Below are 14,357 nucleotides of genomic sequence, written 5' to 3'. Positions count from 1 at the left end.
CGATACTTAAATGCCAAACACTGTACCCCCTATGAATAAGTACATGATTGGGTGATCTGAAATTCAATTGTCTCTTGAAATCTAACCATTATATGCATGTATATTGACATAGCTAATGGAGGAAAAATGTTAATGTCTTGTCGTTTGTTTGTTTGAAATCAATAAAAATTCTCTTTAAAAAAAAAAAAAAAATATTGTAAAAACTGACAAGACAGGATTGATTGAATGATCTTTCTATCTTGCGACACATTAAAGGGACACTGTAGGGGGGTCCGGGGAAAAGGAGTTGAACTTACCCGGGGCTTCTAATGGTCCCCTGCAGACATTCTGTGCCTGCGCAGCCACTCACCGATGCTCCGGCCCCGCCTCCGGTTCACTTCTGGAATTTCAGACTTTAAAGTCTGAAAACCACTGCGCCTGCGTTGCCGTGTCCTCGATCCCGCTGATGTCACCAGGAGCGTACTGCGCAGGCCCAGTATGGTCTGTGCCTGCGCAGTACGCTCCTGGTGACATCAGCGGGATCGAGGAGACGGCAACGCAGGCGCAGTGATTTTCAGACTTTAAAGTCTGAAATTCCAGAAGTGAGCCGGAGGCGGGGCCGGAGCATCGGTGAGTGGCTGCGCGGGCACAGGATGTCTGCAGGGGACCGTTAGAAGCCCCGGGTAAGTTCAACTCATTTTCCCCGACCCCCCACAGTCTTCCTTTAACACTTTCCTACACATAATTTATAAGGCTGTTATCATTGGTTGTAGGTATTCCTTCTGCAACAGTAAACGAGAGCATTCATTGGACTCTTCACCATCATCCCCCACCAGCCTGTTCCTGCCCTGCTGACAACACACAGTCACATGACAATGCTGACCTGGAATTCATGGAACAGAGAGAACCTGCCTATAAAGTATACAGCATTTGTCATGTCTTACAGTTATTATGCAAGCAATTAAATTTTGGAAACCTAATTCATGCCAGAGTTTTAATGTTGTGCCACAAAAAAGTAAAAGATCCCTGTTAGACATCCGCCATTTAAAAAAAATAAATAAAAAAGAAAGAAAGAAAGAAAATCTATGTGCAGAGTAACCTTTTCTTTGGCCACAAAGAGTTAATCTTTCTCCAGCAAATATTTTGTAGCAAATTTACAGCGTGGGGTTCTCCCTCCCATATAAAACCTTCACCCCTTTGCATGCTGACACTCACCAGGGAATTCCAAGTCTGTGAGCATAGGGCTCTGGCCCGTGCAGTACAAGTGGTGTGTAAAGGACCGTACCCACCTCACGATTTTTCTGACGATTTTCCTGATGACCAGAGGTTTTTCTTGAGCGCCAAACTTTTTTTTTTTTGCAATCTCATGACATGGGTACAGGTGTACAATCATTCGAACGTTGCTTAGTGTCACACGGCGACAACTGTCACGGCAGAGCGGATCTTTAAGATCCCCTGACACTGTGTGCAAATACCGCGATCACTTGAAGTCTTGTTCGCGCCCATCGTGTAACTTCCCGTGACATCACGCACACCTGCCAGCCAGAAGATGGATTGGGAAGTGCTTGTCGTCATGGGACATCGCTGGGATCCATCTTCCTGGGGCGTGAGGTGAGTATGTGGCTTAAGATTGGGAAATACTCTGTGAAGCAAACAAAACAAAGCCTTACCTCCATGGTGAGCACCTTACCTAAGGCTATGGACAAGGGACTCCCGCCCTCCTTTGATGCCTAGAAAGGAGGGCGTGAATTTGAATAACCCAGGTAATATCAAGGGGGTCTCCAGATGTCCTCTTATATGTGGGCTTGAAAAAGGGTTCATATGAACCTGAAAGGACGGAGCCATCGCCATATTTTTGTAAGAAGAAATATGAACTATCTGACATAGCGTGACATGAAAGGACCCCGGCTTTTTTCTTGATACTACGGTGATTGTAACTGGTTGCTCTTATAAAATAAATTTCACTTTGTTGATATACTATTGGAAGTCCTCTTCTTGCTTGTTTTCTTGTATAGCCTCCATATTGTTAGGAGCATAAAAAGTTGGATCACCACCACTGCGATAATCCTAGACTTAACCATAACCATAATGAATTAAATGACTGCATTCAGATATACCCTCTGTTCTAAATGTGTGTAAATTCAATGTATTAATAAGTTAATAAAGTAAATCACTGTTTATTACAACCCTTAAAGAGAACCCGAGGTGGATTATTATCCTAACAGGACCCAGAGGCATGTCATGTGCATAATGACATGCCTCTGTGTTGCTATATATCTGCCACCCCCCCCACCCCCTGCTCTGCTGTCCCCCCTAATAAGATCTCCGGATTAGCGACAATCTGCTTATCGCTAGCCTGCTTTTATTTACATTAGGCTTGTCAATTAGCCTCCTCCGCATCTCCGCCTCGATACAAACTCCCCCCACCGCTCCCCGCCTCTACTAGTTTCCTCCAATCAGAAGCCAAGCCGCAACCCAGGAAGTACTACTGCGTCATAACTTGGCTTCTAATTGGAGGAATCTAGTAGAGGCGGGGAGCGGCGGGGTAGTTTGTATAGAGGCGGAGATGCGGAGGAGCTAGCCTGGCGATGTTTTTAGGGGGGACAGCTGAGTGCAGGGAGGCTGGCAGCAGCAATATAATGACACAGGGACATGTCATTATGCACATAACATGCCTCTGGGTCCTATTAAGATTTGAACAATTTACCTCTGATTCTCTTTAACAACCTGTAATGATCGGTGTCAGCATGATCAGATTTTCCGATTATTGTTAATCTGCAGTATCACCAATAATACAGATGTTATACCTGATTATGTGGTGATCTGCAGAATCACTAATAATACAAGTATAGCAAGACACAGGACAACCAGGTGTGAGATGAGTGTTTGGTGCAACAGTAAATATTGATAGAGATACCCACTGTCCCAGAGGAGCTGGTAGAAGGGGGTATCTCTAAAGAACACAGTAATCAGTACTCCAGCAGGCTGGAGACACAGAGGAATAGTGAAAGTTTCACCCGAGGAGCGGGTGATGCACGGTGAGACAATTTAGAGTGATCACTCGAGGAGCGAGTGATTCAGACTGTACTGCAGCAGGTGATTCTCTGAGGGGCAGGAGATCTAGACAGTACGGTAATAGCTAGTCACCTGAGGAGCAGGTGATTAAGACTGTACTGCAGCTATCAACCTGAGGAGCAGGTGATTAGGACTGTACAGCAGCTATCAACCCGAGGAGCAGGTGATTCAGACTATACTGCAGCTATCTACCTGACGAGCAGGTGATAACTAAACTGAGAGTCCCTCACCAGGACTAAGCTCCCTGATGAGGGCAGAAGAGTCAGACAAGCAGGTTTGGCAACACACGGACAGATACGGTACAGAGACAGGAAGCTAAAGCAGAGTAGTAGTTCAGGCAGAGTCGGCAACTTATATCAGATAGGCAAAGGTACCGAATCAGAGAGCAAAGAATAGTCAAACTAGCAGAGGGTCATAACAAATAATACAATTCAATTAGTACTTTAAGCTATCAACAGAATATGGCTAAGTATGGATTCCCCAGCTCCAGCTGGTTCTAGCACACTTTGGGATCTGACTAGGTCTGAGTGCTAACACGTAGCATATGCAACAGCAGATGCGGAACAACTGACAGTCAGGTCCTATATATACTAAACACGCTCTATAGCGCCACCCCGGTCACTCAACCAATCCAGAGCATAGCTGGAGTCAGCTGACCGATTGATCAGCTGACTCCCCTTCTAGATGCATAAACGTCCTTTTGCTCGGCGTAGCCCTTAGTCTATGAGCGATAGAAGGACCAGGCAAAGCACCAGCATGTAACTGTGCGGCGGAAACCACCGGCTGCGACGCAGAGATAGTCGCCATGCCGCTTGCTGTAGCAGCGGTATCTCCGCTATCCATTACACAACCAAGCATTTTGAGTCCTTTCCTTTTTTGGTTGTGTTCTGGTCTAATAAGATGCCTCAAGCTCTTGGGGACTCTACAAAACGGACTGGAAGAAATTCCTTATGAAACCATATAGATATAAGGTGCCAATTCATCAGACGATGTATGGGCACATCGGCCAAGAAAGAGATCTGTTGCCTGCCCATACACCAGCAGACCAATTCCTGAGAGTAATGCCTGGTACACACCATGCAAGTTCCCATCAGATAGATGGGTCGATAATTTCTGACAGATCCGGATTTCCGATCGTTTTTCTGATCGATTTTCTGATTCCTTCTATGCAAATTGATCAGAAAAATGGTTGGAAATCAGATTGAAATGATTGATTCAACCCATCTATCTGACGGGAAATTTCGTGGTGTGTACCAGGCTTAATAGGCAAAACAAAGGTGCCAAAAGGTTAAAATCGCTAAAAACTTTAAAATAAGATGAAGTCAAGGTGGACTTAACTCCACCAAGCAGACACAAGAGACTGTTGATATTATTCAACAAAAATATTTATTTACATACGTGCAACGTATTTCACAGGCATATCCCCCTTCCTCAGGCTATAACTCATGCAAGTCTGGTATCAAGCTAAGCTAGACACCAGACTTGCATAAGTTATAGGCTCTGTCCATCCCTGGTGGAGGGATGTTGCTGCCCTTTCTTCCGATCTAAAGAGAGCAACTTCATTATCCTGAGTGGGGACAGGTCTAGTCTTTCCACGTTGCCTATTCAGTGGTTGCCTGGAGGGTAACCCTGGTTTGTGAGTATTATTACATATCGTATTATTCGGACTACAAGATGCTCCTGACTATAATAAGATGAACCTAGGTTTAGAGGACAAAAATGGGAATAAAAATATATACTGCATCCATGGTGAAGGGGCATCTTGTGGATTATGCCCCCTTTGTACCTCATGCCCCCTTGTACCTCTTGTGTCTTCCTGTGTCCTCTGTCCCCCATGTGTCCACCTCTGTCCTCCTTTGTTTCCCCCTGTGTCCTCTGTGTGTCCCCGTGTCCTCTGCATGGGCACATTACAGGGAGTCCCCGACATTGCAGCGAGTTGGAGGTTCGTATTGGCAGGCGTTCACAAGTCAGGAGATCCCTGCATTTGAACTATAAGACGCAGTGACTTTCCCCCCCCACTTTTGGTCCAAAAAATACAGTAAATGCTTTTTCACATCTATTTACCAGTACATACTACATTATATTGGGGTCCCGGTGTCTCCTCTTTCAATTCCTGAGAAATTTCAGCAAAAAATTTCTTGGGAATCGGGCCTTGTGATGCAGAGGAAGTAGCGGACACCACACGTTAGAAGACGAACATCTGCGCCCCTTGAACGGGAACAGTCTTCCTGCAGGGTGTTGATGTACTGACGCAATCGCAGCTAGTGGTTAATGAGAGCCCAAGGCGGCATATTGAAATCCTAACAGGACCCAGAGGCATGTCATGTGCACAATGACATGCCTCTGGGTCATTGTACCGATGTACCCCCCCTTCCCCCCCCCCCGTGCTCTGCTGTCCCCCCTTAAAATATCGCCAGGCTATCAACAATATGCTTGACGCTAGCCCGCTTTGTTTATGTGAGGCTGTGAGTCAGCCTCGTAGCATCTCCCCCTCGATAACATGCTCCCCCCTCCGCTCTCCACCTCGACCCAGGAAGCCACGACCCAGGAAGTATTTTTAAGGCGATATTTTAAGGGGGGGACAGCAGACCGCAGTGGGGGCTGGCAGCGACGATACAATGACCCAGGGGCATGTCATTGTGCATAGGATTTCAGTATGCCGCTTCTCTTTAAAGCCACAAAAAAAGAAAGGTTGGGGTGAGGCAACAGATAGCAATGATTCGATTATTTATAGTGAAAGTCTGGCATGGAGGCAATCAGCCTGTGGCACTGCTCAGGTGTTATGGAGGCCCAGGATGCTTCGATAGCGGCCTTAAGCTCATCCAGAGTGTTGGGTCTTGCGTCTCAACTTTCTCTTCACAATATCCCACAGATTCTCTATGGGGTTCAGGTCAGGAGAGTTGGCAGGCCAATTAAGCACAGTAATACCATGGTCAGTAAACCATTTACCAGTGGTTTTGGCACTGTGAGCAGGTGCAGCTAGCTGCATTGATCCGCCTTTGATAAAACACAGTGGACCAACACCAGCAGCTGACATGGCACCCCAGACCATCACTGACTGTGGGTACTTGACACTGAACATTTTGGCATTTCCCTCTCCCCAGTCTTCCTCCAGACTCTGGCACCTTGATTTCCGAATGACATGTAAAAGTTGCTTTCATCCGAAAAAAGTACTTTGGACCACTCAGCAACAGTCCAGTGCAGCTTCTCTGTAGCCCAAGTCAGGCGCTTCAGCCGCTGTTTCTGGTTCAAAAGTGAGTTCATGCTTCCATCTGCTGAAAAGCTTTATGGAGATGAATGCCACAGGCTGATTGCCTCCATGCCACGCCGCATTGAAGCAGTCATTTCTGCAAAAGGGTTCTCGACCAAGTATTGAGTGCGTAACTGAACATCATTATTTGAAGGTCGACTTTTTTTGTTTTAAAAACACTTTTCTTTTATTGGTCGGATGAAATATGCTAATTTTTTGAGATAGGAAATTTGGGTTTTCATGAGCTGTATGCCCAAATCATCAATATTAAAACAATAAAAGGCTTGAACTACTTCAGTTGTGTGTATTTGAATCTAAAATATATGAAAGTCTAATGTTTATCAGTACATTACAGAAAATAATGTACTTTATCACACTATGCTAATTTTTTGAGAAGATCCTGTAGTTGATATTGTCATAAAATGCCTTTTAAACCACCAGCAAGAAAATATTCAATCATTTTGAATAGGCAAATGAGGAAGGGGGGGGGGGGTAAAGCTGTAGCCCAGTATCCCCCCTCAGACCAGGGCCGGTGCAGTGTCTGGGGACATGCACAAGTTGAGACACCAGAATATTTGCAGGTATCCTGCAGCTCACAGCACTGCCCCCTTTCTTTCCCTGCTACAATTGAGTTTGGATGTACTAGAGAAGAAGGATCCGCAGACCAGACTTGGCTCAGTGAAAAAATGTCCATTCTTTTATTAGAAAAATCCACATGACAAGAAATGGTGCAATAAAATCACAGGGTCGACTAACGCGTGCCGGGCTTACAATCTGCCCTTAGTCATAGTCGACTATGACTAAGGGCAGATTGTAAGCCCGACACGCGTTAGTCGACCCTGTGATTTTATTGCACCATTTCTTGTCATGTGGATTTTTCTAATAAAAGAACAGACATTTTTTCACTGAGCCAAGTCTGGTCTGCGGATCCTTCTTCTCTAGTGTGTGTTCAAGGATTGGCTCTCTAGATCCTGCACCGACTGGTATGTGTTACAATGGGGGTAGAGCGTTCATGAACTTGTTTCTGAGTTTGGATGTAGCAGCAGTGTGGGTAGTGCATTGAGCAGCTCTGTGGAACTAAACAAGGCACTGAGCCAGGTATGAGCACAGCCCTGTGCCCTGCTGGGTGAATGCTTCACTTTCCCTCCATTAGAGTGACCAGATTTTTGTAGGTCCAACCTGGGACAGGGAGGGGGGCGCGGGGAGGGGGGCGAAAAGTGTGGTGGACTGAGGAGCGCGCAGCGATGAAGACCGGTGAAAAATGGGCGTAGCCATGACATTGTATGGGCGGAGCTAACGTAATGATGTAACAGCGAGGCATAAGAAAGCAGTGTTTACACCATGATGTGGACAAACGAGACTTTGCATCATGGGTGTGCAGAAACTGTGTGATGCTAATAGTATACCGTAACCACAAAGCAACAAACATAGCCATCTATGACCATTAAATAATAAATGCAGTAACAGTTACCCCGGACACCAAAAAATAAACGCAATGGGAAACATGTCAGCACAAAATAAACGCAATGCGGGCAACATGTCAGTATAAAATAAATGCAATGCGGGCAACATGTCAGTACAAAATAAACGCAATGCGGGCAAACATGTCAGTACAAAATAAACGCAATGCGGGCAAACATGTCAGTACAAAATAAACGCAATGCGGGCAACATGTCAGTACAAAATAAATGCAATGCAGGCAAACATTTCATCAGAAAATTAATGCAATTATTTCACCAGAAAATTAATGCAAACATTTCACCAGAAAATTACTGCAATGCGGGCAAACATTTCACCAGAAAAGAAACGTAATGGGAGCAAATTTCACCTGGAAAAGAAAGCATTTACTCACCTGGCAGAAGTCTCCGGCCTCTGGCATGCTGCTCCCGGGACCACCTTCCTCCTGCTCGTCTCTCGCGCTGACAGAGCTACGGCAAGATGCCGCCCAAGGCCCTGTACTGGAGACACAAATAGTCTCCAGTACAGGGCTTTGGCAGCCATCTTGCCGTAGCCCTGCTCGCCTGCCGGTGTTGGAACAGACACCGGAAGAAGGAGGCTGGAGCGGGGCTGCGGGCAATGAACTGGCACGGCGTCTATAGACGTCTATAGACGCCGCTGCCAGTTCATGAGGATAGAGTGACCAGAGTCCCGAGGCCGGGACGTCCCGCTGCTGAAAGCGGGACGTTTCCCGGGACCTCATGCAGCCTGGGACAGCGGACCCCGAATCCGGTACTCGTCCCGGGCAATCCGGGACGTCTGGTCACTCTACCTCCATTACCAATGTCAGCTGTCCTCATTATTATCTGTATCCAAACTGCTCCTGATCGATCCCGTTGTGGGTGGGTTCGGGAAATTGCATTATGCGTACCCAACATGATGACCTACCATATTATTATACTGTATTGTGTGTTTGTGTGTGGCTGAGGGAGACTTTTCAGGGATCCCCCCTTGAAAATCCTGGGTTTGCCCCTGTTTTTATAGTTTATTTTTCTCCAATGTTTAGGTACTTTCAATTGTAAAATGCTTAAGTTATTTTAAAGAGAATATGAAAATTATTATTATAACTCAGGAGAAAAAAGTAAATTGCAGATGGGCTCTGAGCTCACATGCAATTACGTTTTTTCCTAAGTTTTCTCCTAGGTGATCATTTTTCATCTTCTCTTTAAAAATAACTTGCTTGCTGGGGGATTAAAAGGCATTTTATTGACAAGGGCTTCATTCATTAAGCTGCGCTGCTTTAGTAACTATAGTAACTATGTTAATTAACATAGCGGTTGCAAAACTTCACGGGACCACCCGCATTTAAAGTTTTGCACGTTGCTATGTAAGTAATGCGCGTAACTAAGGGAAGCATACTCCTTGCATAACAACGCACACTGCTATGTAAGGCGTGCGTAAGCGACCATCCCTTCGTTTTATCGAGCGCTTCTTCACATTAAGCTGTGCGGCTTGAATCAAGTCCAAGGTGTGAAAATATCAACTTGTAGAAAACTGAGGAGAAAAAGTTAAATGAATGAGGGCCATTGACTGCAGTCTCCTAAGAACGTTGGTTGACTTTCTTTTTTTTTTTTTTTTTGTCAAGACTTTGAAAATAGGTCTTAAGTTCTCATGTTACCAAGATGGGCGCCAACTCAAACCCTCAAAGTCAGACGCCCTGTCCATGTTCCAGCTCCTTAGCTTAACCATTAGTGTCAATCCATCCCACAAACCACAGTAATCGCATAACCACCGCAGTATATATACAGTATAGTGGCCACTGGCCAGCAGTAATTATAGGGGCACCCTGTGTGGGTTGTATATTGTACACTGTTCACTATGAGGACGTATGAAGTAAAGTATGTATTATACACTGGCCAGCAGAAAGGGTTGTGTTGATGTACAGAATACTTGTAAATTGAAGAAAAGGTTTCATCACTTGTGTGGCAGATCCGGTTTGACAGTTTGTATTTGGCTGCCATACAGGCACAGAGAAGGTAAGTGGACCATCACATGGGATTTGCTGCTGTAATGCAGGGCCGGGCCGAGGCATAGGCTGGAGAGGCTCCAGCCTCAGGGCGCAGTGTAGGAGGGGGCGCAGAATTCATTCAGCTGTCATTCCTAATTGTGTATGAAGCAGAAAGAAATAAGAAAAGGGGATACATGGCAGTGACTGCAAGCCAGATAACTAGATATTAAGGTGTTGGGGAGGTTGTGGGCCCTGTGGCCCTCTTAGTGTAATAGCAATCAGTGTGTGACGGCTGGGGTGGGAAGGATAGAGGGGCGCACTTTGGTGTCTCAGCCTTGGGTGCTGGAGGACCTTGTCCCTGCTCTGCTGTAATGTAATACAGCAGTGCCATGTGCTGAGTGCTGTTACCTGCAGAGAGGGAGGCACAGCTCATCCATAAGTAATCATCACTGATATTTACCAACCAGAGATTTACAGCTTCTATAAAAGAAATGAGTTCTCTCATACTAGTTGCAGAGTTATACAATACAATATAATATACTGTACAATACAATAACAATTGTAAAGTGTTTTCCTCCCGTTGGACTCAAGAGGAAAATAGTCAGGTGTTTATGAATGGCAGACTAAGCAGGTGGCTTTTCAGTTTGGACTTAAACAGAAACTCCGACCAACAATTGAACTTTATCCCAATCAGTAGCTGATACCCCCTTTTACATGAGAAATCTATTCCTTTTCACAAACAGACCATCAGGGGGCGCTGTATGACTGATATTGTGGTGAAACCCCTCCCACAAGAAGCTCTGAGTACCGAGGTACTTCTGGCAGTTTCCTGTCTGCGAACCTTGTTGCATTGTGGGAAATAGTTGTTTACAGCTGTTTCCAACTGCCAAAACAGCAAGCAGCAGCTACATCACCTGCCAACAGTAAAAATGTCACCATGTAAACACTGATTAAATCATTTATAAATAATTATTGTAAAAATGAAGCACTTTATTTATTACATTTTTTTTCAGAGTTAATGTCCTGATTGGGTGTAGAGATGGCCCGAACGGTTCGCATACTAATGGTTCCAGGCGAACTTTCTGTGGTTCGCGTTCGCCACTTTTGCGGAAGTTCGATTCGCCCCTATAGTGCGCCATTAGGGTCACCTTTGACCCTCTACATCACAGTCAGCAGGCACATTGTAGCCAATTAGGCTACACTCTCTCCTGGAGCCACTCCCCCCCCCCCTTTACATAAGGCAGGCAGCCTCGGACTTTACACTCACTCGTGTGCCTGCAATAGTGAGAGAAGAGACAGCTGCTGGCAGACTCTCATAGGGAAAGATTAGTTAGGCTCTTGTAGGCTTGTTAGCTTGCTCCTGGCTGATTGTTATTGCTAAAATAGCACCCCTCAACAGCTCTTTTGAGAGCTCTAATGTTCTCTTGATGTGTTTTTTTTTGTGTTGCCCACTGACACTGACACTGACACTGCATTATACAGCCCTATCTGTTGCAGCTGGACCTTGGTAATTGCTATTACTGTGCCAGCCAGGCCCTGCCTAACTATTTATACTGGGACACCTACCTATGCCTACCTAACTACTGGGGTACCTACTTACCTATATGGGGACACCTACCTATGTCTATCTACCTATACTGGGACACCTACCTATGCCTACCTACCTATACTGGGTCTCCTACCTATGCCTAGCTAACTACTGGGGCACCTATCTATGCCTATCTACCTATACTGGGACACCTACCTATGCCTACCTACCTATGCTGGGACTTCTATCTATGCCTACCTACCTATACTGGGTCTCCTACCTATGCCTAGCTAACTACTGGGGCACCTACCTATGCCTATCTACCTATACTGGGACACCTACCTATGCCTACCTACCTATACTGGGTCTCCTACCTATGCCTAGCTAACTACTGGGGCACCTACCTATGCTTATCTACCTATACTGGGACACCTACCTATGCCTACCTACCTATACTGGGACACCTACCTATGCCTACCTACCTATACTGGGTCTGCCACCAATGCCTGGGGCAACGACCTATGCCTATCTACCTATACTGGGACACCTACTTATGCCGACCTACCTATACTGGGACTTCTATCTATGCCTACCTACCTATACTGGGTCTCCTACCTATGCCTAGCTAACTACTGGGGCACCTACCTATGCCTATCTACCTATACTGGGACACCTACCTATGCCTACCTACCTATACTGGGACACCGCATAGATAGAAGTCCCAGTATAGGTAGGTAGGCATAGGTAGGTGTCCCAGTATAGGTAGATAGGCATAGATAGGTGCCCCAGTAGTTAGCTAGGCATAGGTAGGAGACCCAGTATAGGTAGGTAGGCATAGGTAGGTGTCCCAGTATAGGTAGATAGACATAGGTAGGTGTCCCCATATAGGTAAGTAGGTACCCCAGTAGTTAGGTAGGCATAGGTAGGTGTCCCAGTATAAATAATTAGGCAGGGCCTGGCTGGCACAGTAATAGCAATTACCAAGGATCCAAGAATTTTGGGTAAGGATAGAGCTCTTCGTGAGAGGTAAATCTGTAACAAATGAAGAGTGTAAAAAAGAATATTGACAGCAGAAGGGGTGTTCTTTAGTATCGCTGATACAGATGATAATAGAGTTACTAGATTCCTAAAAGAAATGGGAACTCTAGTTGCACTACCAAATACTGGAAAGGAGGTCAGATCCCTACTTTGGAGGAATGGTGTAACTACATGAATAATACACTGAGAAGGCAGGAAGAAGAGAAATTAGGAGAGGGTGTTAGAGTAGAGGAATTTAGAGAGATCTGGGAAAAAATATTGCATGAAGGGAGAAATAACAAGGAATAGAGCTCAAATAAAAATAGGCGGTTTAATTACCCTAACCAAGATTCTCTCTCCAGGCCTCCACACAGCGAACAAGGTGGGCGATATTGGGAGTAACGGACAGACTGCAGTGGTTTAGTACGCGGCAGCATGAAACTACGGAGGATGTGTTCTGGGGTTCCCTGTTTCCAATGGGGTGGGGGGGGGAGTGAGATTGTCAGGATGAGTCTGGTCAATTAATGGATGGATGCTTGAATTGGGAGTTTGGTTGGATGAAGTGGCTGCGTCCCATGAGATGGTATCTTATGAGAGAGATACATGGGTACCTGCGCATTTAACTGCATGATTTTAGAAGAACATAAGGGTTTGTGCGCAGATTTACTTTTTTGCCCGAGACCCTTTTTATGAGAAGAACCCTCACCTCCAATTTGGGACTTTACTTGGGTATTCTATTGTGGAAAGGTTGTTAGGTGGGGGTGGGGTTGTTAGGTGGGGGTGGGGCGAAGATTGAAATCTAGACTTGGGTTGAGGTATAAGCTGATTTGTTGAGAAGTTTGGGGAGAACTCGGGAAAGGAAGGGTACTGCGTAGGGGCCAAGGGGAGAAAAATTTGGGTTGGGGGCAGAATGCATAATTTATAATAATAATAATTGCAGTATTTGTATAGCGCCTTTCTCCTGTCGGACTCAAAGCGCTTGCGAGGCAGCCACTAGAGCGCACTCAGTAGGCAGTAGCAGTGTTAAGGAGAGAGACTTACCCAAGAAACTCCTTACTGAAATAGGTGCTGGCTTACTGAACAAGCAGAGCCGAGATTTGAACCCAGGTCTCCTGTGTCAGAGGCGGAGCCCTTAACCATTACACTATCCATCTGTATGTACAGTATATAAATTACCTATTTGAAGATATTTGGTTTTGCTTTGTTAGTTCCCTTATTGCTGCTTTAATTACAAGAATTAATCATAATAAAAGGAAAGAAAATAAAGAATAAGGGAAATCGAACGATGATGCAAACTCTTCTAAAATGGTTTGCATGTAAAAGCATTCTGTGGTAAACCCATTCACCAGCATTGAGGTTCCCTCCAAATCGAAAAGGGTCCCTACTCTACACACACCAGTCAGCAAGCAAGCAAGCAACCTGCACTTCATTTTCCCCTTTGAAAGGAACCCGAGATGTGAGACCTATGGAAGTTTACTGGCTGTCCTGCTGATCTTTCTTGGTCAGTAGGGTGTAAATCACACACCTGAAATAAGCATACATCTAATCTTGTTAGATTTGTCATAGACATCTGGCTTGTAGGTATTAGACAATAGGTAATGTGCATTATTTAAAGAGAACCCGAGGTGGGTTTGAAGAATATTATCTGCATACAGAGGCTGGATCTGCCTATACAGCCCAGCCTCTGTTGCTATCCCAAACCCCCCTAAGGTCCCCCTGCACTCTGCAATCCCTCCATAAATCACAGCCACGCTGCTGACAAACAGCTTTTCAGAGCTGGCTGTGTTTATCTCTATAGTGTCAGTCTGCTGCTCTCCCCGCCTCCTGCAGAACTCCAGTCCCCTGCTGATTGGAGGGAAGGGACGGGGCAGGGACCGGAGCTATGCAGGAGGCGGGGGAGCAGCTGAGACTGACACTACAGATGTAAACACAGCCTCACAGCACGGCTGTGATTTATGAGGGATTGCAGAGTGCAGGGGGACCTTAGTGGGGTTTGGGATAGCAACAGAGGCTGGGCTGTATAGGCAGATCCAGCCTCTGTATGCAGATAACATTCTTTAAAC

General features: G+C 45.6%; 1 protein-coding gene across 2 annotated transcripts in view; it reads left to right on the top strand.

The window, feature by feature from the left end:
• The window catches only part of LOC137535055 (pancreatic lipase-related protein 2-like), a 52,185-nt gene extending 51,226 nt beyond the window's left edge, over nucleotides 1-959 (top strand). For both annotated transcript variants that reach the window (XM_068256822.1, XM_068256821.1), the window contains one exon: nucleotides 753-959. In XM_068256822.1, the coding sequence (XP_068112923.1) occupies nucleotides 753-834 (82 nt within the window). In that variant the 3' untranslated portion in view covers nucleotides 835-959. The remainder of the gene's footprint in view (nucleotides 1-752) is intronic.
• The last annotated feature ends 13,398 nt before the right edge of the window (nucleotides 960-14,357 follow it).

Source organism: Hyperolius riggenbachi, chromosome 10 (assembly GCF_040937935.1).
Source record: "Hyperolius riggenbachi isolate aHypRig1 chromosome 10, aHypRig1.pri, whole genome shotgun sequence".
Classification (NCBI taxonomy): Eukaryota; Metazoa; Chordata; class Amphibia; order Anura; family Hyperoliidae; genus Hyperolius; species Hyperolius riggenbachi.
This window is presented reverse-complemented; position numbering and strand designations above follow the sequence as displayed.